This window comes from Colius striatus, chromosome 16 (genome assembly GCF_028858725.1).
Source record: "Colius striatus isolate bColStr4 chromosome 16, bColStr4.1.hap1, whole genome shotgun sequence".
NCBI lineage: Eukaryota > Metazoa > Chordata > Aves > Coliiformes > Coliidae > Colius > Colius striatus.
This window is the reverse complement of record NC_084774.1, coordinates 7112381-7136965: the sequence shown is the minus strand read 5'-3', so window position 1 is coordinate 7136965 and position 24585 is coordinate 7112381. Positions and strand designations below refer to the sequence as shown.

Genomic DNA, 24585 nt, shown 5'->3' with positions numbered 1-24585 from the left:
ATCAGCAGATTTCAAAGAACCGAGGCAATAAACTCAATCACGCTCATATTTGCAGGGAAAAGGTTACTTCCAGAGGCTGGAAAGAAAGTGAGCCCACTCAAGGCATCCACCATACCTGCCAGCCAGACACAGGCACACCCTGAGGCCTCCTCCTGCCCAGGCCCTGAGGGCTCCCAGCGACTCAGCCCAGCACCAGCCTGGAGCCAGAGACAAGAGCTACGAGTGCAGCAATGCAGCTGAGAGCTGTCACAGGGGGGACAGCAGGAGTGGGAAGCTCACCCCAGTAAACATGTCCCTCTGGGAAAGGGCATGAAAGAACAGGAAGCTTCACACAGCAGTGACTCACACACAAAATTACCCAGCAGTAAAAGCTCTTTTCATTTCCCTGTGAGCCCAACTTCCCATCAGAGCCTCCAAGGCAGCCAAAACCCAAAAACTCGGGACCATTCTTTCCTCTTTATTCACAAATCATTTAGGATGAGGAGAGGGCACCTGGGGAAAGGCAGAAATGTATTTTTGTCATCCTTTTTTTCTAAAGGAAATCTGAATGTCCTGGGAGGAGAAGGGGGAAGGATCCAGGGAAGGATTTTCTGGATTCATATGAAAAGCACTCGAGTAGCATGAACACAACCATGAAAATCAGGCTTTAAAAAAAGTGGAACTGGCACCCTTGGGACTTAATATAAAAAAAGATTAAGTCTGCTCTTCTGCCTTCATTCTTCTGCTCTGTCAGGAATTTATCCACTTCTGAAGGCATTTGGGTTTCTCCCCCCTCCCCCATTTCTTCCATTCTCCTGGTACTAGTGTGTCCTGGAAAGAAAAATTCAAAAGAATTAACTCTTCCAAGCAACAAAGCACTTCCTGGCACAGTAAAAGTGTCCCCACACCCCAGTTCTCTCTCAAAGGAAGCTTTCTGGAGTGATGAAACCAGTACTTCAATGGAAGGGAGGACTGAACTCAGAGAGGATGGAAACAGACAAAATGAATGTTAATTTCTTGTGCAAAAGGGATGAATGAGCCTTGTAAATGACAGAACTGAACAAAAAAGCAGGGCTGAATGCAAAGCCTGCAGGTACCTTAGCTCTTTTACTTTGAAAAGGGCCAATCTATCTGCTTGGAATCACTTGGTCCTTTAAACACAAAGAGAACATCTTTTGCCCCAAAGATGATGAATGTGGGCACAGCAAACTCATCTTTTTGGGGTCTTTTTCCCTTCCAAGATGCCAGACACAGGCATAGCTGTGGATGCTGAGCACTTGGCAGTTCAGCCCTAAAGGCTGGTAACAATATGGTCTGAACTGACCTATGTGGGGCATCAGAAATCCCAGCATCAAGGACAAATACCTGTGACTGCACATGGCAGCAAAAGCTCCCTTATGGTTTCTGGATAAGGAGTTATTTGCAGGATCTTCCAGGATTACTCACAGCCCACAGGGAATCAGAATACCCCCAGTCAGAATAGCAGGCTGAGAAACAGAAAGCATGCAGGCTGTGGAGGACACACTGCTGAGGCATTTGGGAACAGGCCACTAAAAAGCTGAATAGCACTGGCTCAGAGCTACAGTAAAATGAAGCATCCCAGGGACTGGCTCAGCATCAGCAAACACAGCCAGGATGCAGCTACATCCATCCATAGGAATGAGCAACAGTCATCTCCCTTCCTCTCCAGTGATCTGCTTGTTCTGTGCTCCAGCACCTCAAAACACTCCATGGAGAGAAGAGATAGGAACAGGGTGTTTTTCTATGGGACATGATGCCAAATTCTCCATGGGTAATTTTCATGAAGCTTTCCTCTGTCTCATCTATCTGCAGACAGGAGCTTGTACCCCAGTGCTCAGCCTTGCTGTGACACTGGCAGCCAGGCTGCTGTGCTTTGCACCACACTGAGCTCTGTTTAATGCACCATGTGCCTGGAGCACTGATTGGGAACATGACAGAAAGCTGATGCTCATGAGCTGTCCCAGGGTAGCACCTTGCACAGTGATTTCAGGCTCAGTACAGGACTTATCCCAGGTACACTCTCCCTTCCCCAGAATGAAACGGTGCAGAAGGACAAATGAAGCTGCAGATTCAGCCTTGGGCAGCATGCAGAATGGCAGGCAGTCCTGCCTCATGCACCATTGGGATGTAGCAAACTGGGACCTTACCTGCTCAGAATGAAAGGAGATGAAGGGCTTTGCACTGGGAAATGATAATGGAGACCTACCAGAAGGTTGTATGGACTGGAGGGGCTGGCTGCTGCCACTGCCTGAGCCACCGTGACCAGCTCAGTCTGGCAGGAGGGTGAGCCCTGGGTTAGGTCGTGTTCCCAGCTGGATGAGGTGGTGCTGACCTGGCTCTGCTGTACACAGAGCTCTCACCAGCTCCAGTGAGGCCACAATTCAGCAGTCAGAGTGCCTGGTGGCTAAATAGCCAGCATACTGGAGATGGGGATTGGGAATACCACCAGCAGGGAGGGAACAGCCCAGGTATCATCCATTTGCATCAGGATCTCCTCCAGCCAATGTTACTGGTAATGTATTTACAGGAACAATACTGCTTAAACTAGGTTTACTACATCACCTGATAGCTGCTCAGTGCCTGAGACAGCAGATTCCCATGTGCATGTATTACCATACAGACTTGATGGAGGAAATCACACAAAGGCAATTCAGTCTCAGAGGACATGTACTGCTAATACACAAACCCAGCTCTAGCCAAGGGCACTCAAGCACTGATGTAAAGCCCAATAAGCCATGTTGGAAGGAAACAGATTGAGCTCAGATATCTTTTTGTACAAGGAGTGAGTGAAGAAGTGAAATGAAACAGGCAGCATGCCCAAGGAAGGCAAATTCCACAAAGGCCCTTACTTCTAGAAGAGGTGGTCACTAGCAAAACCCCCTTTACCGCAGTGTTCTATACTTTGCCAACCTACTGCTCTGCTCTGCAGCGATCCTGCCAAAAGGAGAGAGGAAGAGGTTCAGAGAAGACAGGAAGGAGGAAAGCAGCTCTGCTCCAGGAACTGGAGCCAGTGACAGAAATGCAAAAAGCAAAACCAGGCCTTCTGCTAACTTCTGTGAAAAGATGGCTCAGAGTCCCCTGCCCGCCCCCGCCAGCTGTTGGAAGGCAGCTTTGCCTCCAAGTGCAATCCAGTTAATTACCACTGCACTTCACCATCTGAGACAGGCAAGCAGCACCTTCACAAAAAGATGTCTTTTTGAACTTTAAAATCATGTACAAAGGGTTTAACTTTAGCCTAAGGTAGAAGTTTTACTTTCAAATTTGCCATTGTAATTGCAGCTTCATGTCATTGACAGTGACACAGCAGAGACACCCCCTGCAGGGTTTTGAAGTAGGAACCAACCACCTGCATTGATGTGCTAACAGAAGCCCTGGTTGAGCAAAGACACTTAAAAATAAGCTTCATTGTATTCTTTTTCCCCCAAATCCATATCCCAGGCAATCTATAATTACTAACGATCTTATCATTACTCTTTAAATTAAAAAGGAAGCATTACTAAATGATGTAACACAGCCCCACTAGCAACAAGATCCCAGTAGGAACTGTTTTGCCAGTAAGAGAAAGCATCACAGTGGAGAGGGCTGGACATCCAAGGGAGCAAGGCTGAGGAAGCTGAGAGGATGGGATGGAAAGGGTGGATTACTATCATCATCCTCCCTGCTACAGCCATGCAAGTGGAGATGTTTTAAAGTAGAGACATTTTAAAGAGAAGAAATCAATGCAAATCCCTTGAAAATTAAATATTGTAGTGGTTTTTTACCTTGTCCTGGCTTTAATACAGTGTCAACAAAAAGGTGAGAACCCCAGGAAATCTATGCAAATAGGTACAGAAGGATAAACTTCTAGTGGGTCAGAAAGGGGAAAGGAAGGACAGCACAGGTGTGATGGCAAAGCAGGTCAGTAACATAATCTTCAAAGCCAAACTCTACCTTAGCACAAAAGGGCTAAAACTGAAGTCTCCCACAGAAACCCCATGTGGCAGAGGTGAAGGAGGGGAAAGGGTTTGACCTCTGATGCACTGCACCGAGAACTGAGCTCAGCACACTGCCTGCAAGCTGCCTGAGGCATGGCACACTCACAGACACTGTGTGGCAGGAGACACATGTGAAGAATCAGCCCAATGCCAACACAGAAATCAACCTTCTGTCCCTCCCATTTACCAGAATTGTCCCTTGTTTTGCTTGCATGTGTTGCCCTTTGTCTGTTGCACCCCTCCAGTAAGTATCTGCTTCCCTTTTCTCTGCAATAACCCTTTAGGGAGGGGAAGCCAGCAGTAAGATACTCCTGCCTTAGCTTCACAAGCACAGCTAGAGAAGAGTTGAGTCTGTTCTGCATTTGTAGTGGCTTTCACTATCTAACACTATTGAAAGAGCCTGATAGATTGTGTGATAAACCAAATGTGTTAGTGAATGAGTTCTGACGTAAGGAAACCCACATGTGGCAAAGTGCACAAACTTCCACCCTTTGCTTCCTTTGTGTGCCTGATCCCTTCAGCAAGCAGCCACGTGGACCACTCTCCCTGAAGGAGCTGTATCTCACTGACAGCACCTCATGGCCCATGTCCAGTTCAAGCCCTTATTCTCAAAATAGGCATGAGAGTGGGGAGCAGTAGCCCATCCCCACACCAGTGCTGATCACTGCATCAGGCATGACAGCATCCATGGGGTCTCCTCCCCACTCCACCCCACCCCAGCTCACCGTTTTACCGCTTTCTGAGCCAGCATCCTGTTGCCTGCCAGGAACGTGACACCACCCAAAATGGCCAAGTACTTCAGAGTCTGGAACATGTTGAGCTGAGTCCAGTAGACATACATGAGTCCCAACATTGCTGTGAAAAAAACCAAACAGAGGCACTGGCTGAAACTGCATTTCAAAGGCCAACCACTTGCCATCCTCAGAACAGTTCTGTTGCACTGCCAGGTGTAAGCATTAGGTTTTTATCTCATCTCCGAAGCTCTGACATGGTAGATCTTAGAACTATCCATTATTGCCAGGGGAAGAAGGCACCTGGGTCTCCAAATTGGAGAAAAATGTGACACTGACAGCTAGCAAACAACCCTCTTGTGACAGAATTATGGACACATTACAGACATTAAGGGCTATTAAAAGGAAGAGGATACTGTGGATTTCAGTAGGGGATATTAACCTCTGGTAGGAGCTTAGAGCTTAAATGAAACTTCCAAGGAACCTGGCTTGGATTAAACACCACACTGTCATTTGGGAAACAGCAGATCCAATGTTCTCCCAGGCTGCAATGTTTTCCAAATTCTACCAAGACAGTAAAAACTTGTGCAGCCAAAGGCACAATGAAACTGATGAATAACAAATTGTTCAAGAGGAGCTTGCAAAGGAAGAGCTTTACATAAAAGATGTAGCCTTCAACTGTGGATGGCAATCCTGAAGCTTTCAATCCCCACAGAAACTCCCTGCTTACAAAGAACAAACATGCAATAAAGAAAGTGTGACCCCTGGAAATAAGAAGTACTATTAAGTACAGATAAATGGTGTGAGAGAGGAGGCCGGGTAATGACGGCTGTTATAAGCTGATGGCCAAAACAGGTTTATCACCATATCAACAATCATGAAAAGCAGGAAGGCAGATGAAAACACGAGAACAAATGTTATGCTATTATGTCATTATAGTTAATAGACCACAAGCCCATTAACCACCAGGGCTCTCTTCTGCAACTCCAGGTGAGAAGGTCAAACAAAGCAGAAAGCCCCTGACACTTACCAGCATGTCCCATGTGGAAAACAATGGTGCTGGGAGCGAAGCTGAAGTTGGAGATGTTGGCACCTATCTTTATCCACTAAAAGGAAAAGAAACAAAACCTCAGTTCCAACAGCCTTGTAATTACAAGCTTTAATTTTAAACTTCAGCATCTTTGAAGCCTGATTGCCTTCAGTTCTTCAGCAAATGCAGTGTCTTCTCTGCAGAAGCCCTTGTCTACTACTGCAAGAGGACAGAGCAGTCATTTTGCTAGACAGCACCGTTGAGCTCCTTCAGTGAAAATTTCTCCCCCTGCTTTTGACAGCCCAAATGCAATTCCTCAATCATCTTTCTTAAACTGATGAGAGGGTATTGCTCCAAATCAACATTTTCCAGAAAAAGCAGCATTGCTATTTCTATCCAGTTGATTTAATGTCAATTAAGAAGACAAGACTGTAAGGTTCTAGTTTTGGACTCAGCAAAAGAACAGCTACAGGTACAAGGTGTTTGCTCATAAAAATCGTTTCAGTTGTTAGAGTACAGCAGAGGAAGGCAGGAAGGATGGTAAACAGGAGCAGTAGCAATAACATCTTTCATTAAAAGATCACCAACATGTATATTGTGAACTCCAGTGAGCAGTGGGACTATCTGAACACCAGCTTTCAGTGAGGTGGAAATGACTGCCAAGCAAATAAGGGATCAGTTTCATCCTCCAAATAAGGAGTAATTTAACTTGCCTAGATGAGCTTTTGTATTGCATTAAGTTCACAACACTGATTTGATGATACAGTGAGTAGCAATAGATGCTTCAACCACACACACAAATGCTAATTCTGTCCATAAATGGGAACCAATCTGACAGGATTAAGTAACACAGAATGTGCCCAATATATCAAGTGTAAGGCAGAACCACCGCTCTTTTCCTGTGAAAGTCCAATGTTAATCTGCCAGCTCTTGTTCAACATCTCTAGCAGAAGCACACTGGAGAAACTCACCCCCTCTACAGTGTTCTAATGCTTTGACTATAAAGTTTAAAAAACCCCAAACCACAACAGTTTAGGCAAGAGACAACAGCAGCCTAACATTCTGCACTGATGTTTGCTAGCTAGGAGTAACCATGAGTTTGCACAAGGAGTTTATCTGGCTCAATCTCCCAAGTGACTTTGGACTGGATGGGAAAGAATGTTCTTGTGTGATCCAGTTCACTCACCAGAATGAGCAGCAAAAGCAGAGGGGAGAGAATCAATGCTGTGAAAGTGTTAGATACCACAGTGGGAGGCCTCTTCTCAGGTTCCCTGAAGAGGTGCTGCAAACAAACAAAATCAACTCTTAAGTAGGATAATTCCAACAGAGCAGCTCCTCAGCTCCCCAGAGGCCCAGATCCCAGACACTCCCTTGGATGACAAGCACTGCTCTCATGGAACAGATTGACTTTTTGGTGTCTATTGCAGTCTCTGCACATTTGATCCCTTGTACAGTTAACTTCTTCTTGCACTCACAGAAGCCCTTGTTAGCTTGTCAGCAGCACAGATGGCTGGAATGACTCAAGTGAAATCTTCAGAAGCAGAGAGCTTTCTGTAGCACCCACCTAGGCACATTTTCATGTTTGGATCTTCTCAGTGCCACCAGTTGCTCTCTCACAGGTAGGACACAGCTTATTTACTCATACTCCAGAGGACTGCAACAAATCTCCTTCCATTAAGGAGTAACTCTGCTCTTCCTTTAATTACATTACTTACACAGTATTAATTTCTTCTTAATGAGAGATGACTTTTCAAAAATAAACTATGATGAGAACAAACAGCAGTTTGTTCAGCTCCCCACTCCCACACAGAAATATTTATTTGGACCATACCTGGATTTCAGGTTTGGGAACAAAGAGGTTCTTGGACTGAACTGTGGATGGTGCATCCTCTTCTGGGAATTTGATCACAACATCAGCCTGAAATGAATTCATGCACCTTTATTAAGTTTGCTCTTCATGGATTAAAAGCTCTTCCATTTCTGTGGCCTATTTCCTATTTGTCAATGTATGATTCAGATGATTTTAAAAGAAAATCAAGAAAAAGCCACCAGATTTTTTTAAGCAGCAATTTCTCCTCAGAGGCAGCAATGCCCTTTACTCCTCACTAGGAATGGGACTTCCTTTCCAGCATAGCAAGCACAGAAATGCTAAACCTTGAAAGTGCTGTGAAATTACAATCAAACCCATAAATGTGATCAAGTTTCTGTTCCACCACATGATGAAATGAATGTTCATTTCTGTCTTGCTTTGATGCTCACTGAAAAACTTAAAAACAACAGCAAACCTCAGAGTCTGTAAATGGTCAGAAGGATTCTGGTTTGCTACAAAGAACAAAACATATGAGCTTTTTGCTTCCCAGCCTGTACCACTCCCTCCTGTTAGGCTGCTGGTAATCTCAAAACCACCCCCCTCCACTTCCAGCTACATACCACATTCCACAGGATTGGATTTTCCAGAGTGGCATCTCCAATGATCAAGTAAAGAGTGTAGGTACCAGAGGCAGAGTCAAATTCAGTCTTCCTTTCAGAGGTATCCAGTTCAAACTTGTACACGTTCTTGGAATCTGGTTCTGCCACAAACACAACCTCCTGGCCAGTCTTCTGGTTGTGAAGTCTGACAAAAGTCTGAAAGATTGGAACACTTGTGGGATATCTCATAGTGCATTTATAAATGCCAATGAAAGGAGACATTTACCCCCAGATCAAAACACACAACGTTCACTGAAGTTACTGTTGGTATAAACTGGGAGCCTGGGAGTCTGGATCCCTGCACATCACCAAGTTCTATGTCTCTGAGTAACTCCTTACTTTTGTTCTATTTTATACAGAAAAGTCTACATTCAAGGACTTTTTCAGTAAACCATCTACATTAAAACTTCAGCAGTGTGTTTTTACAGTGCAGGCTGCCTGCCCTCATTTTACTGAGTTAAATAAGACTCAGCACTAGAGCAGAAGAGGCTTCATTTAAAACACAGACAAAAGACATGAATTGAATCCACTCCACGTCTATGAAGACCAGTGTCCTTTCACAGAAACATCAGGCTTCCCAAAACCCATCACATCTTTTCAAGAGCAACTGTCACCTCAGATGCTTCAAGATGGAACATCTCAGTGACACGGGAGTGACAACAATTTGTCCTGACCTGGTGAGGGATGAGTTCAGCTCCACTGTTCATGTCTATCAGCTGGAAGGATAAAGCAAAATTCTGATGGCTGTCAGCAGTGAAGGAGCCTTTGGCTTTGGCTGGGTAAGCTACCCTAAGGGGAACAAAACCAAACAGGATTGAGGTGATCTTCCAAGGGAAGAGCTGGCATTCAAAGAAACCAAGGCATGCAAGCTTGTCTAGCAGCACTGCAGCCTGCTCAGCACAGATGAACTCTTTTGTCAAAAAGTCAGGTGAATTAACATGTGTTTCTCTTCCACCAGAAATGTAATGAACAGAAAGGAATGGATTTTTTTTAGCAGGATTTTGTGTGAGCTATATACCTTGCCCATTTTCAAGCAAACTGGTTGTCTGTTGTAAGACTCAAAGGAACACCAGAAGGTTTTGCTAATACAACACCCCCACATTCCATTTAGCCAAGGTTATGCTACAATCCCAGGTGTGATGGCAGCAGAACAGAAAAGTCAGACACTCAAACTTCAGCACAGGGAGACTGTATCAGCACCACAGAGGGGCCTTGGTGAGGCTCTGCAACCTGAGTTACATTCCACACATTACATTCTAGCTGATGTCAGCTAAGAAAACAATTACATTAAGTTCAAGCAATGGTACAGCCACACCCCCAAATGCAGTGTCCACCTTGCTTGAGAGCATCACTACCAAAGCCCAATAATACCAGAAACATCAGCACAATTCTTTTCATTTGCTTTTGCTATAGAGGTACTGACAAAGGAGCAGAAGCTCAGGTTGCCTGGTTCTGTTAGTACTTTTTTCAGTACTATGGAAAACCACCTCTAACTCCCACCAGTATTCTCACAATAAACTCCCTGGTTTAAGAGAAACAGAATGGGTGTTGTAACTACTCTGTAGTTATTCCCATACAAGATTGCTCCAGTTTAATTGAAGTAGGTAAAGCTCAGGAGACCTCCAGTCTAGAGACAGAGTTGCTCCTCAAAGGATCTCACACACCAAGTCATTTTACCTGGTTGTTTTTGGTGCAATGCTCTGATCTTTATCCACAGTAGAAAGATCTACATTAGTAATCCCAACCTCTGTGGAAACTTTCACTTTCAGCTGCAACAAAATAAAAGAGAAAATTAGTCTGAGCACTCTACATATACTAACAATGGTCAAATTCACTGCAGCAGCTTTAGCTCTTCTGTCCCCTTTCCCAAAGAGGGTCTTACACTAAGCTAAAGACAGAACCTGACCTCACAGAAGGATCTACAGCAACTTACCTTCTGGCAAAGCTCCTACCAGCCACTAACCCTAATGCACATCCTCCTCTGTGCACAAACAGCCAGCTGTGAGGACACCAGCTTCTCAGTCATGCTGGAGTGAGCTGCCCCTTGGAAAATTGTTTTTAATGAAAGAGTCCAACTATCCAGATCCAACTAGTTTTCCTTTTGAATGAGCAGACACTTGCTAGTAAAGATTACATCACATGTGATGCATGTGCAGATGTACTTCTGCCTCCTGGAGAGCAATTTATGCTGAGAGAGGTCTCCAGACAGCAACCCATTATGCCTTCGTGGCTCTTAAAGCCTAACAGGTTTCTGCTGTTATTACCAGGAGGCAAGAGCCAAAGCATTCCTGCAGACCTGCACTTTGTTCAGCAAGCCTTTCTTCAGTCTATGTATTTATCTCTCAGTGCAAGATAGCCAACAGGGCCCTGCCATTTATCACACTCCTCTGTGCTAAGTGCATATAAGCCCCAAGAAATGACTTCCTGTGCTCACCCCAGTCCCAAACCACACACTCTGCAGGCAGCAAACCTCAGTGGGCTTGGCTGACTTCAATCCTCCTCTCAAATACAAGCAGTTACTGCAGTCTGTAGTTTTTAATTAGCACATTTGTTCTCACAGCTTACAAATGCTCCCCTGGAGAATTAAGTTTCATTGCCAAGATATTTTTCATCATATATTCCAATTTGTTATTACAGGTTTGCTCATGTGAACCAGTTCCACACTCTCACCCCAAAAAATAATTCACTGGAAATCTGTGGGAAAAAATTTGTAGAAACATAAATCAAACTACTCAGGTCAGACTTCAAACACAGTAATCTTGGCAGCTTCTTTACAACAAACAGGGTCATTTAAGATGGAAGTTACACCTGAACATGGATTCATTAACATGTAGACTATTCAGGCCAACTGGAGCAAAGCCTTAGTCTGTTCCAATCTGGGAGCAAAGAAAGCTGGACTAATGAAATATTAATTTTAGAAGAGTTATGTGAAGGCAACTCAGAGCTGCTGCCCACAGCCCCTCCAATGAACAGCACACAAACAGCTCTCAAATATTTTAATGCCAGGAAATGTCGTCTCTGTCAGAGTAATAACCCCCTGGTTTAGCTCATTACTGTCAAAACGATGGTGCATTAAGGACAATTAATGCTAATAACAGTAAGGGAAAAAAGCAGCTCCCCCAGCAGCTCTCCCCATAACAACGTGCCTCCCACAGAGCCACCCGGCCTAATGCGGCCCACGGCACCTCCCTGCAGCAGCAGCGCCCAGCAGGCCCCTCTGACACCCCAAAGTGCCACAACAGCAGCAATGGCAGCCACTGAGTAAAGGCCAGAAGCTGGCAGGAGGTGTCTTCCTCCACTCCAAGCTGGCCAGAGCAGACTTTAGAAGTAAATCTTAAAATAGGTGTCTGAGGTTAAAACCAAAGTGTGGGAACAGACATCACTGAGGAGCAGCACGCCCAGCTGCTGATGCTGGGGTGACTGTGTGAGCAGTCACACAGGTCACATTCTTGTCACTGTAACAAACATGAGGAAACTAAACCTCTGGGTATTTATGTAAAACTCTCCTTCAGAAAGGTGTGGTATAGCAGCATGAAAGGAAGACTTCACTTGCCTTTGCTTTGGTCATTGTTTTTCCACTACAACAGCATCACCACATACACTGTTAGGAGATGTCAAAAGACTCCCCTTGGCTTTCTTCTAGGGCTCTGGAGCTTGTACAGACAAACATGAACACTCAGCTTCAATACATCAGGGAATCACCAGCCAAGCCTGGAGATTTACAGACCCAAATCTCAAATGCTCTGAAGAACTAACATTCTCAGTCATTAGTTTTACACAGCTACCCCAGGCTGCTACATAAACACCTCCTCTGTTAGCCTTTGGTAATATGCTGTCAGATCAGTATTTAAGAGATAAAGCAGTTTTGGTTACTAGTCACAATCCTGAGTCAAAACCCAATGCATCACAGAAATACATGGGATAAAAATGCCCCAACAACTGGCAACATCCTTAAGGGGTACAAATAAAAAGCTGTTTCAGGGAATAAGCACAGAACTCAGTGCCATCAAAAAGCATACTCACCTCAACTCTGTTGGCAATAAATCGCTTATCTCCATCAACACTGATAGAGAAATCGTAATAGCCACTTGCAGGTTTCACATTCATGAAGTTCAGCTCAAAGACATCTCTGTAACACAAAAGCAAGGTGTTAGGTATCCTCTGGGACACTAACAGCAACCTGCAAATAGCTAACACCTTGCTAGCAGAAAGTCTCCAAATATGCCAGAATAAGCAGGCAAACAGATAAATGCAGCACAAAACTGACATTGCTGAGAGTAGCACACAAAGAATTCTTCCAAGTTCCCCTGGTCAGAAGAATGTTGCCATTTTCCACTCCCAACCAAAAGAAGCAGCAACAGGAATTCACCATCACTCCCAAACATGCTCAGTCACCCATCACCAACAAAACACAACTGCAGCACTTTGAGTTTTACATTGTAGAAGCAATTTCTCTGGAAGAACACACGAGGGAAGTTAGCCCAACACTGCTTAAACAACACCTGTTTGCCTTAGAAATGGTACAAATCAGATTATTTTCTTACCCTGACAGGGTAAATGCTGTCTGCTGAAGGACAGTGGCTTTGCTTGATGCAGACTTGGCATACTCAAGCTTTACAGAAGCTTGAGTCAGGGGCCGGGACATAACATCAGTTACTTGTAGCTACGAGAGAAAAAGAAATCCATTGTCTCAGAAGGAATGCAGGAACACAGACAACTCATTATCCCTATGTTTTACATCCAGAATTTTCCCCTGAGATTCACTTCACTCCTAACACAATGAGGAAAGCTGAGGTCTGTGATCAGCAGAGCTGATTTCCACACAGTGCCTTCTCGAGGAGGTGGCTGGTAAGCACAGGTGCCTTATAAGCGCTTCATAAAAGCACTAAAACCCCAGATCTACTGGAAATAAGATATCACCCTCCCCATTCAGTCAGCCTACACCTACAACACTGAAGATTCAGACAAGTTCAGACCCAGGGCTAAGGACTCACCTTGAGTAAGGGCTGATGGTGAGACACAGCTGCAGGCCCCTCAGGGACAATAATGACAGGCAAGTGGTAGCGGTTCTGGGACAAGGAACCTGCGGCACGAGCGACGCTGAAGGCCTCTGAGAGGGTCTCAAAGTTCTTCTTGCTAAAAATTGCATTCATCAGTTGGATAACTTGATCCTGTAAGAGGAAAAGCAAATCTCATGTAAGCACCAGCAGCTTACACCACACTGCAAACTGGCTTGGGATAATGTTATTAATAAAACATCATTCCTGAAAACTACTTCATTTCTCATTTGCTTTAAGAAGAACTGGAGGGGTGAGGTAACCCTGAATGAGCCACCCTTTGAATGTCCCATTAGCATTCTTAACTCTTGGCTGGGAGGTTCCAACCACAATTGCTGTAATTGTGCTAAAAACTCCATGTTTCAGAATGGAAGGTGCTGTCAGCTCAACTCCCCAGGCTGCACACAGCTGTAACAGGCAGTTTGGCTGCAGGAGCTGTACAATTGTCTTCATAGAGTGGAGAAGGGGTAGGCTGAATGTCTTGGCTCTGGAAAGAACCAGTCTAGGCCCATGCAGGCTTGTCCCCTTAGGCTCAGCAGTGGCTTCAAGCTAAAAGGATTAGCTTTAAAGCAGTACCACCAGGAGCACAGAGCCAGCTCTGGCTCTGCCATGTGCCAAAACTGATTTGTTCTCTGTGATGCAGGAGTTGGGCTCACGTCCCTCAGCTGGTTCTGTAGCCTGGCTTTGGAAGGTTACTGAACCTGTGCCACACTCCACGGGCTATGCCACATTACTCTGATTCTTCCAGCACTCCCTGTTAGTCTGGAGAACAGAGTACTTTGATCCACGCCAAGGATTGTGGGCTAAATTCTAATCAGAAATCAGAGTAATCAAATATAAACCCAAATAAAGCAATAGGCATTCAACTTAGTGGCCCACAAGGAACACTTTTAAATGAAATTCATTTAATCTTATTTTTTTACCCTCCTACTTGTATTAGTGAGCACCAATGTATATCACAACTAGACAAAGTATCCAGATGCTACAGAACTCCTGTACAGTGCAAGCCTTGCAGTGTTTCTCATTTCTGTGAGGGCATGGCATAGCTCCAGACCCTAATCAGCAACTTACACTTGCTTAAATCATGGCAAGGGGGGAAAAAAGGAGCTATTTTCTTCAAATACCACATGTTAATTTTTAGAGAGTTTTCTGGCATTCCAGAGGCACTCTCACCATTCACAAGAGATAAAGCTTTAAGCCCCAACAATAGCATTTCTGACAGCACAATTCTGAAACAACACTAAACAATTTCCCTTAATTGGTCTTTTTTTTTTAACCATCATTTAGATGCTGACAGCTGCAATTGTATGTGGCAGAATCACCTCCAAAATGACATCAAAATTACTTTGCATTAGTCTGTTTGGCAGCAGCATGGAAGAGAGCCAGGAATGAACTCAGATGTCTTACACTGGCTTCTATCTCAACCCTGCCACTTTGGCTTGTGCTTTGGGGAGCTGCCATTCTCAATCAAAAGTACATCTAACCCACTTAACTTCTTGGAAGGAAAAAAGGAATTACTAAGTGAATAGCTTGCAGCAATGGTTTCTAGCTTAATCAAGCTCAAGAGGAATTACCAGCAGTTCTTGTATTTTAGACAAAAGGCTTTTGCCTCTGGATTGCTGTAGGCATCTGGTGCTAAAGTTGCCTCCCTTTTGGGCAGCCCCAACTCGGGTGTTTGCCTTTCCTCACAGGTAAATAACACTTACAAAACACTGAAATGCTGGAAAGTGTTAGATGAATGTCAAATACCAGAACAGACTTTGAAACAAGAGGGTTTTTTTTCAACAGCTTGTCTCAATAAACAAAGAAAAAGTAGGCCTCATTTGCAATTTCCTTCTGTACATTTGAAGAGGGAAAAAAACAACCCAAATTCAGCCTGTGATCTTGAAGGTGGAATTTCCTCCTAGATTCTGTTTCTTAGCATTCCCTCTGACATGTCCCTTTTTACTGAGCATGCCCATTATCTTTTCCAGTAGAAACTCTTCCCAGCTCTACTGGCCTCTTGCACTGCACAACAGAGCAAGCAGACGAGGCAGCTCCTTTTTGTGAACTACAGGGTGCAAGGGAGGAACAGGCAGACACAGACCTCCTTCATTGCTGGCTCCGTACCCACGTGGTCCGACAGCTTATAGGCAGCAGCAACAAACAGGGCAGTAGTCTCAATTCCTTCTTCAAACTGCAGATAAACTCCACCCAAGTCATCCAGGCGAGCCACAAGATCCTGACAGAAAGAGTTATTAGAAATGAAATTGCATTCTAGTAGATGCACATAAGTTCACTCTACTGTCAGGCCTGTAATCAGCAGTATGTGTAGGGGATCACTGATGTAGTTTCAAATAGCAATTTAGAAGTAGAAAGGAAGAGAAACCTTCAGCCTCAGTGGATTTCTTTACAAGTCATGACTTTCTCTGCTTCAGTCTACCATGAAACAGTTAAAAGTCCAGAAGTAATACTTGCTTGAAGGGAAGAGAAGCCAATCCACATCATGCGGGCAAGGATTTAGCCAGGCTGGTTTTTCATCCAGTGTGTCTCATTAATATATCTCTTAGTACTACAGAGGTTTAACAAAATCCCAAATAATTAGAGAGCATACCTCTATCTCCTCAACAATGCCACTTAGATCTGCCTGCTGGGACAAGTAAGATGCTGTCTCCAAAGCCTGGATGGTTCTGAAACAAGAATAAACCCAAACAATTGTGTGATTTTTCCTTCCTTAAAAGCCAAACATCATTTACAACAAAGCAACTACAGTTTCTCTTCTGAATGAAGTATAAACCAGCTGTTACTGCATGCAGTTGACAATGAATCTGAAGTGATTTAGTGCAAACTTAGAATTCATTACCCAAGAGCACATTAGTTGCACCAATTGCTGCAATAAACTCATAGACTGAAAGGCAGAGAAGAAACCAAACGTTGTTCTCTACACAGCACAGGTCCCAGACTTGCTACTGAGCCTTCCAGGAGTTTGGAATCTTCTCATCAATGAAGCAAGTTTTAAAATTTCCCTTTCATCTCCATATTTTAAGAAAAGCTCCATTCTCTCATTGCACAGTAAAATCACTTAATTCTTTGATGATAAATGCCAAGATTCCTTCTGCTTACTGGCAGATTCTGCCCACCTCACAGTACAGGCATCTCAACCTGCAAACACAAGGGCTGAGGCAGAGCATCAAGTCTCCTGCAACCAGAAATGACACAGAACCAGGGCTGTACATTAAACCAATGATTTGTTGTGAATCTTTTCAAGAGGAGAGTGCTCTGTGCTGTGTCCTCTTGACTGACTGTTACTCTCAAACTAAACTGAATACAGAAGCTCATTTGCAAAATCCTATAGAAAATAGCCCCAAACCATATACTTTCATTCCTCCAGACATAGCACCTCCTCTGCTACATCTGTTTACCAAAATGAAGTGTTAAAATACCCTTTAGTCCAATATCCAACTGCCTAGAGGGTAAACATGCAACAGTGAATCATTTCCATCTGAAAGACTTACGCCAGCACATTTTCTTCTTTGCTAAGACGAGCAGTAAGAGCAGTAAGTGCTTCCTGAGATGCTAAAGGAAGGCCAAAGCCACTCAGGGCACCAACGGCGTGGAAGATCTGGGTGACCGAGGAATCCTCACTGATGGCTGCAAGCAGCAGCTCTCTGGTCTCATTTGAAATGGTAACCTGAGGAAGGACACAGGGGACACATTAATGTACACTTCAAACAAGGCTTTCTAGCCACCACTCCTTTCTTCCTGGGGCAACACACTTGGTGAACTACTATAAGTTTTTGGGAAAAAGCCCTTTATCATTCCTTACCTTTCAGTTTAATTACTTAAACCCCCAAGTTTTTCTGACAACTATCAATTAGTCAGGATAATCCACAATTCAGATTTATCCTGGTAATTTGGTACTGCTTTTCATCACTGTGCCAGTGGTACTGATGAAGAACAGGCTTGGATAAAGCACCCACCAGTCAGCAAGGGTAGCCCGTGTTTGTATCGCTGCAGTGTTTCAACACAGGGGTCACATCCAAAGAGTTTCTCATCCCCTCAAAGACTTTTTGACACAGCTGCTGTCAACTACTAAAATGTGCTGGTTTCTTTTTTCTTAGCCACCTATGTTTAATGTAAAGACACTGCTTCGGAATTTCCCTGGACCAAATACTTTCTTCATATCTTTATCCTTTGGCTTGCACAGAGTATTCCCTGACACTTGGATATTTATTTACCTAAGCAACAAGAGGGTACAACCCACTCAAAGAAAGTAAAAGTTCAGCACAAAAAACAGGGAAAAAGACCAAGGCAAATATTTCCTTGGTGACATGTGACCCCAGAGGTCCAAACCCACCTCACAGTCAGACAGGACCCAGATGGCCTGCGCGGCATAGAAGAGGGAATCAACGCTGCTGGAGTCCACGTGAGATTTGATGAAGTTGCATGCAGCCTGGGAAGAAACAGAAGTTATCTTACAGCAAGACTTAAGTCACCCAAGGTGGGGCTTAAATGATACTCTAAGACAGTTTCAGGTACACTGCTGTGCGTTTTTATAGTGAAAAAAAGGCAAACAATATCCCCAGTAACGTTTGTGATGCAGCAGAGCCCAGAGGTCTCCAGACTCTACTCTGCACAGAAACAAAGGTGCTTCCTGCAGAGAAAGAAGCAATTTTCACATCAACTCTTCTGCAAACAGAACTCAACTTTAAAATGGAGTACAACTGTAAAATCTATCAAAACAAAGTCTCATGAGCTTATTTAGTAGGGAAAATCTCTCAGGAGAGAGACCAGGCGAACAGCAGGTCTGTGGGTGAGCTTCCTTCCCAGCTGTGCACCACACACAACCAGTAATGGATGCACAATGTGGAATTTCAAAGCATATAGAGAGAAAAGTTGGGTAAGTAGCTACAGTATGAAGGCAAGCAAGTGAGACTGCTCATTAATCTATAGACAGCTTATTATTAACTGACAATTAGATAAAGGGATCATCAGGATTCCCTTTTAACCAGAAAATAACCAAGAACTTAACTGCTCATATAGAAATCCCTGGGGTTTGAGTAAGGAGAGCATAGGCCTTTACAAGCAGGACAGGATCTTCATGCTGCAGTTACCTGGGAATACTGACATATGCTCAAGTGTTCTGCCCAGCTATTATTTTTACTACCTCTACCTTTTAAATAGTCTCATCCCATGAAGAGGGATGCTGTCCAGAAAAAAGCCTCATCACAAACCTCAAAGAACAAATAAATTACTGTTTAAAGGCTGTATTCCCATTGTCAAAATGAGAAACTCCTCAAAAAGGCAGCCGCAGTGACAGAACCAGAAGCAGCAACACTCAGCTTGGCCTGCAGGTGAGCAGTCAGAGGTGTGTGTAGTGTGGTGAACCACCACCCCAGAGGCTGTGGTGCAAATGCACAACACACAGAGAGAAGCTAAATCCCAATAGTATGGAACCATTGAACAAGTTGAATTTATGAGAGAACAAACTTGTGTTTGTAGCTCAGGTGCACAGGTAAGTGTGCTTGTGCATGGTAGCAAGCCTGCCCACCTGAGCAGGTTGTTTCAAGGACAACCTGCAACATTTAAACTGGAAATGCCTGAAGACACGAAAGAGCAGTAAGTACCATGCTGATACCACAAGCCTGCATTTCTAGTCTGCACCCAAGGGAATATGTTTTATATATAAACCCAACAAGCTCATGTGACCTGGATGAATTTGGCATTGGATGCAAAACCAAATAATGAGAGCTCTGTTAAACAAGACAGCACAGCAAATATGCCATGGGCAGAAATCTTTTTCAGCAAGCAGTGAAACAAACGGAGAGCTGCAGTAGTATTACAACAGGCTGTGGAGAAGCCTGACCTCTTCAACACTTTTAAGTACCTAAAGGGTGGGTGTCAGGAGGATGAGGTGACACTTTTTTTCTGTAGCATCCACTGACAGGACAAGGGGTGATGGACATAAGCTGGAACACAAAAAGTTCCACTTAAATGTAAGGAAAAACTTTGGTGTTGAGGTGAGGGAGTACTGGCCCAGGCTGCCCAGGGAGGGTGTGGAGGCTCCTTCTTGGGAAGTTTCCAAACCCACCTGGACATGTTCCTGTGTGACATAACTGACAGCAACCTGCTTTAGCACGTGGTTGGGCTGGATGAGCTCTGCAGGGCCCTTCCAGACTGCATCATTCCATGATTCTAAACAAACTCTGAAACCTCCCTTTAGAGGCAATCAGTGTAAGAGGGGCCATGCCAAGAGATGTGATTTCCTCAAGCAGTGCACCTGGCAGACCATCAGCAGATACAGGTGATGTGCTCGGATGCTCGCTAACAACGGAGCTGCCACAGCAGCGCTCGCTGGATAAGCGTCTTGCGCCCCACCTTTCGGTGTCGTTCTGGGCCCCCAGCAAAGGCCGCTGGAGTGCGGGGCTCCTCCAGGCCCTCGAGCGCTCACCTTTTCATCCGCCACCCGCACTCCCAGGCTGTGGAGGCCCACGATGGAGTAGAAGGCGGACTGCACGTCGGAGAAGGGCAGCTCCAGCGCCGCCCTCAGCCGGGCCAAGTCGCGAGCGGTGAGGCGGTGGCTGGGGGCTAGGGCCTGGGCACCGGCGAGGACAAGGAGGAGGCTGAGGGCCGCCGCCAGACGCAGCCGCGGGCCTGCAGAGAGAGAAGCGCGTTACCTCGCGGCCGTTCCCCGCCGCCTTTCCCCCTGCTCCTTCCCGCAACCCCCTCCCGCCGCTGCCGCCCGCGCCTCACCCGGCGCCGCCATGATGCTGCCTGGGCCACGGCGCCGCTTCCGCCCCGCGCCCCGCCCCGCTCCGGCCCGCACCATCGCGGCGGCGCGCCGGGGGAGTCGGGACGAACGGCGTATTTTATGAGGGACCTTCAGCCCCACGCTCGCCCACAACGGACACCGCAAAGCTGTGAAAAAGAGCGAAGGCGCAGGGAGCGGGCGGGAGGTGGCCAGGCGGCGGCGGCGGGGCTGGCCGAGAACCGCCAGCTGCGGGGCTGGCCGAGAACCGCCAGCTGCGGCTACCCCCTGGAGCGGCAGCAGTGGGCCGGGCCTCTCGGCGGCGGGCGGGGGCGGCCCCCGAGGAGGATGTGGGCTGCGCTGATTGGCCGGGCCCCCGCGCCACGGCGCCTTCAAGCGGCAGCGGCGGGTCCGCGCCCTGGCGGGCCGTGTCGCGCCCTGGCGGCCTGTGTCGCGCCCTGGCGGGCCGTGTCGCGCCCTGGCGGCCTGTGTCGCGACAGGCGGCGGGGCAGCCCGCGCGCTTGTGCTTTTCAGGAGATCAGACTCCCAGCTAGCGCTCATCGCACACCGGCACTCGAGGGAAGCTGTGCCACCCTGGCAGCGGGGCAGCCTGTCCCGTCACCCGCTGCCCTCAGGCCCAGCTGGCTGCCACAGCTCCGGCAAAGCCACCGGCTCCGCGGCTGCTGCTTGCCACGAGCCTTTCTCTCCCCGGCAAAGCAGGGGCAGAAGAGCCGTGGCCTGCTGCACGCTTACCCAGGGGTGTAAGGTTAAGCCCTGGCCCTGCTGTGCAAACCCCAAACCTCTCAGTTAATGGAGCTGCATTTCCCCGGGAATAACACCTGTGTGTGCTGTTTGCCCCGTGTTCGTTATTTCAAGTGACTCTTGGGAACAGCCACAGCCACGTTGTTGAGGACTCCCAAGTTCCTGCAGTGAGGCAACACACACACATCAGTGAGCAAAATGGCTTCTTCCCCATCCCCGTGAGCCCCTGGGGATGGGGGTGAGGCCTCAGGTTCCCTGTTGCACACCTGGCTGTCTGTCCCACGGGGGAACATGGCAAGCAGTGTGAGCCAGACACCCATCCCGCTGCTCACTGTCCTCCTGGAAGGCCCCAGAATGTGAGGGAAAGGGCTGTGCTTCCTCCTGCAGAGGGCACTGGGAACTTGTGCTTTTTGCTTTCCAGGGAGGCTCCTCTGGAGCCAGTGCAGCGCCTGCTCACACACCCCTCTGCCTCTACTCCTCGGCTTTTTGGGTGTTAAGTGGATGAAGCTCTTGGCCCTGCTGGGAGAAGGTAAGGAGCTGTGGAGCTGCTTAACGTGGAAAGCCACTGCAGAGAAGGCAGCCTTCTCCCTGCTTTCTCTGGCCTCCCTTGCTTCTCCCTCTGTGCCAGAGCTGGGACGTGCTGTTGGCTCCAGTTTGGGTGACACTGAGGTGTGTTTGGGATAGCTTCACTCATGATTTATAGGGTCCAGACAAGATATGCTGCCCATCACTTTTGACAGCACCAAACTACCACTCACCTAAATCCACCAATTATTGAGCCTGAATGTTTGTTTGCTTCAACACAGGAGATGCTCATGGCATGGTAACAGGATACAGGCGTCCACCCATCATGGATGGGCATGATGGGATGAGGATGGAGGCACCCACCTGTGCCACGAGCATCTCCCATGCTGAGGCTGTCCCCTTTGACTAGGTCACTCCTCCCTCATTTTCCCTTGGGAGATGTAGCTCCTGTGAAGTGCATTGCAAAATCCTGTCACTGGAGCTTTCCTGGGGGAAGGAAAAACGTCCTGCATCAGAGCATCTGATTTTGATATTCTGTCCCAGAAAGGGCTTTTGCTTTGCCAAGATGGGTTTGCATCACTTTACATTTTGCAGTAACCAACTGACACCTTTTGGCTACCTGTGATGGCATTTCTCATCCCCATTGCCCTTCCTGAAGAGAAACTGGGCTGAGGGGAAGATTATTCTTCCCAGGACTGGACAGAAACCAAACTGAAATGATCTCAAAATTCCTTGTGACGTGACTTTTCAAACTATCAGATGAGCCTCTGACCTTGCCCTAGCCCTGCTATGGTCTGTATCAGGAGATGGCCACACAATCCTCAGGGATGCTGGAGACCCCTCTGAGAGGCTGCAGGGTGCCTGACCCCACCACCTCCCCAGGGGAAGCTGATGGACCCTGGGGCCTGAGACACTCCACATGCACCAGCCCAGCCTCAAGAGGAGGCTGGAGAGCTGCAGCTGAGCTCTTCTGCTGTGACAGAGGTACATGGGAAAGTTTTGTTTTATGAGATGAAGGAGAAAAAGCTAAAGGCCACTTGTGCAATTAAGTGCCTTAAATGTGGGTTTTATTTCGATGTAATGGAATGGTTATTGCATATAAAAGAAGTGCCAGATGGTTGTTAAAACCACATTTACTAAGTTCTTATAAGCATGCATTTGACCTGTAGCCCATCAAGAGCTACAACCCCTCATTATAAAACAGCTTGAGAGCCCTTGCCCCAGACAGAGCCTCTGTCTGGTTCTTGCTGGGACCTTTACACAGCAGCAGAACTTGCTGTTCAGGGCAGAAATTGGCATTGTGGCACATCTCTCTAGTCACAGGATGCTTTGCATGTCTCTGAGCTTCAGTTGGTTGGTGATGGTGGGGACAGAGGGATGAGATGTGAAATAAATCTGCCAGCTTGGGGAGAGGGGCCATGGCCCCTCCATGGGGTGCAGGGCAGTTGAAGGTCTCTGTGTGCCCCAGGGCAGAGTTTTCCTCTGCTCTCCCACCTAGTGCCAAGGGGCTTGGAGGAGGGAGGGTGAAGGATCGAGGGTGGAGTGTGGATGACAGAGGTTGGAATATGGAGGATGGAGGAAGGCCCTGGGAGGAGTGGGAAGCTGGAGTATGGCTTCTCCTTGCCCCATGGGAGCCTTGCTTAACACATGCAGGTGCAGGCAGGGAAGGCACAGGGTTTATTTGACTGCAGGTCAGCTCCCCACACCTGCTGCACACAATGCAGAGGGTCAGGGCAGCTCAGTCCCTGTGGCAGCCTCGAGCACAGCACCAGTCTCCACAGCACCTCTGGGCTGAGTTGGGCCCCTGTGCATTCCAAGGGAGCCCAGGATGAGCAGGGCAGCAAGCCCCCAGACCTCTGCTGCAGCTTCCTTTCCGCCAGCTCTGCCTGCCAGCAGCTCAGCTGCCCTTCCTTCTTTGGTAAAGACTCCAACAATTCCCTTTTTAGGCTGAATACCACCAGTCCTGGGAAGGACAGGAGCCCAGCCCCCAGCCCTGGGGAGGTGGCTCTGAGCAGAGGGGCTACCCACAGGGCTACAGCCCCTGCTCCAGCTGCCTGCAGACAGCCTTTCCTCAGGGTGCTCCATGCTCAGGCAGCTCCTGCCTTGCTGGAGAGGCCTCGCAAGTCCCGGCTCTGTGGCTGCTTGGCTTCACAACCTGCTTTCCCAGCAGCACACCTCTCCCCAGCCAGCCCCAAGGTATTCCTGCAGAGGCTAGGGCCTGCTTTCCTTATTAGTATTCCTGGAAAGCTCTCCCTGATGACTCTCAGCTGGGAGACATTTTTTGAAGGGGTCTTATTAAATAGGTGATATGTATTTTCCTGCAGAGCTGTTTGACCTCCCCTCCCCATCCCCCTCTGTACCCCTCTCATGAAGGGGATGAAGGGCTGCCAGGCTGCCTGGACCCAAACCCAGCTCTACTCCCTGGCTGTCACACCTGTGGGCTCCCCAGACACCCCCAAGTGCCCTGCAGGGCTCTTCCAGTTAGCCCAGTCCCCACACTGGGAGGGACAGGGGGTGCCTGCAGAGTCCCAGGCCCTCCTGACAGCATCCCCAGGGCACAGCCCCTTTGTGACCCCCTGCAGTTTCATTTCCCATTAGCAAAGTGATCTACTGGTCACCCCCAGTGCTGCCCCAGCAATGTGACCCACATCCCAGCACTGCCCTGGGCAGAGGAGGATGGGGAGCTGGGAGTGGGATGGGAACTCATTGAAATGCTCCGACAGATGGGTTGCATTTGCACTATTCCCATCATACATGTTGAAACTCTCCTGGTTTCATGGGATGATGTCAGATCTGGGCTCCTTGGCCAGATTCCATCTGCTGTGGTGAGGGAGATGGAGTGGAGGAAGTAGGAGTGTGAGCAGAGGCCATGGGGAAAGGGAGGGACCTGTCTGGACACCCAGCAGGGTCAGGCACCTCTGTCTCCATCACATGAGATATGAGACGAGGCAGACAGGTGAAATGCCACTGCTTGACCTGCTGCTCTTCCCAGCTCCCATTGACCCCAACATGCCAAGAGCAGGCAGCTTCAACACTGCTACAGACACCACTGGGGCAGGGGCTCATACACACCCAGAAATGAGCTGTCAGTGAAACCCACCAAACTGGGGTCTGGAGTGATTGAAGGGATAATGTGCCCCAACACATCCAGAAGCCTTGTGTGGATAGAGGTGGCTGGGAGGGGCTGGGGGGGGGACCCTGCCCACCTGGGAGATGCCCCTCTGGTTTCCCCAGCCCCATTGCGTGTGTACAGCAGCCACAGCAGCTCGGGGTGTTTTACCCCTGCAACATCATCTGGCTTTGAGCTGTG

General features: G+C 47.4%; 1 protein-coding gene across 1 annotated transcript; it reads right to left on the bottom strand.

The window, feature by feature from the left end:
* Window positions 1-437: 437 nt before the first annotated feature.
* On the bottom strand, window positions 438-20274 carry RPN2 (ribophorin II). The gene is made up of 17 exons (XM_062009199.1): window positions 19994-20274; window positions 19692-19894; window positions 17598-17693; window positions 16756-16931; window positions 15855-15930; window positions 15348-15482; window positions 13199-13375; window positions 12749-12867; window positions 12228-12333; window positions 9882-9973; window positions 8879-8993; window positions 8166-8360; window positions 7567-7653; window positions 6922-7017; window positions 5736-5811; window positions 4700-4829; window positions 438-810 (listed from the first exon to the last, which is right to left on the bottom strand). The coding sequence occupies exons 1-17, from the start codon at window positions 20067-20069 to the stop codon at window positions 801-803; spliced, it is 1965 nt and encodes a 654-aa protein (XP_061865183.1). The 5' UTR covers window positions 20070-20274; the 3' UTR covers window positions 438-800.
* Window positions 20275-24585: the final 4311 nt, after the last annotated feature.

Excerpts from the sequence above, each read along its gene's own strand:
- RPN2 (XM_062009199.1), bottom strand. The coding sequence starts at position 20,069 with ATGGTGCGGGCCGGAGCGGGGCGGGGCGCGGGGCGGAAGCGGCGCCGT. Across the intron at positions 17,694-19,691 it reads TGCGGGTGGCGGATGAAAAG|GCTGCATGCAACTTCATCAA; the intron begins GTGAGCGCTCGA and ends GTTTCTTCCCAG. Across the intron at positions 7,654-8,165 it reads ATCCAATCCTGTGGAATGTG|GCTGATGTTGTGATCAAATT; the intron begins GTATGTAGCTGG and ends AATTCATTTCAG.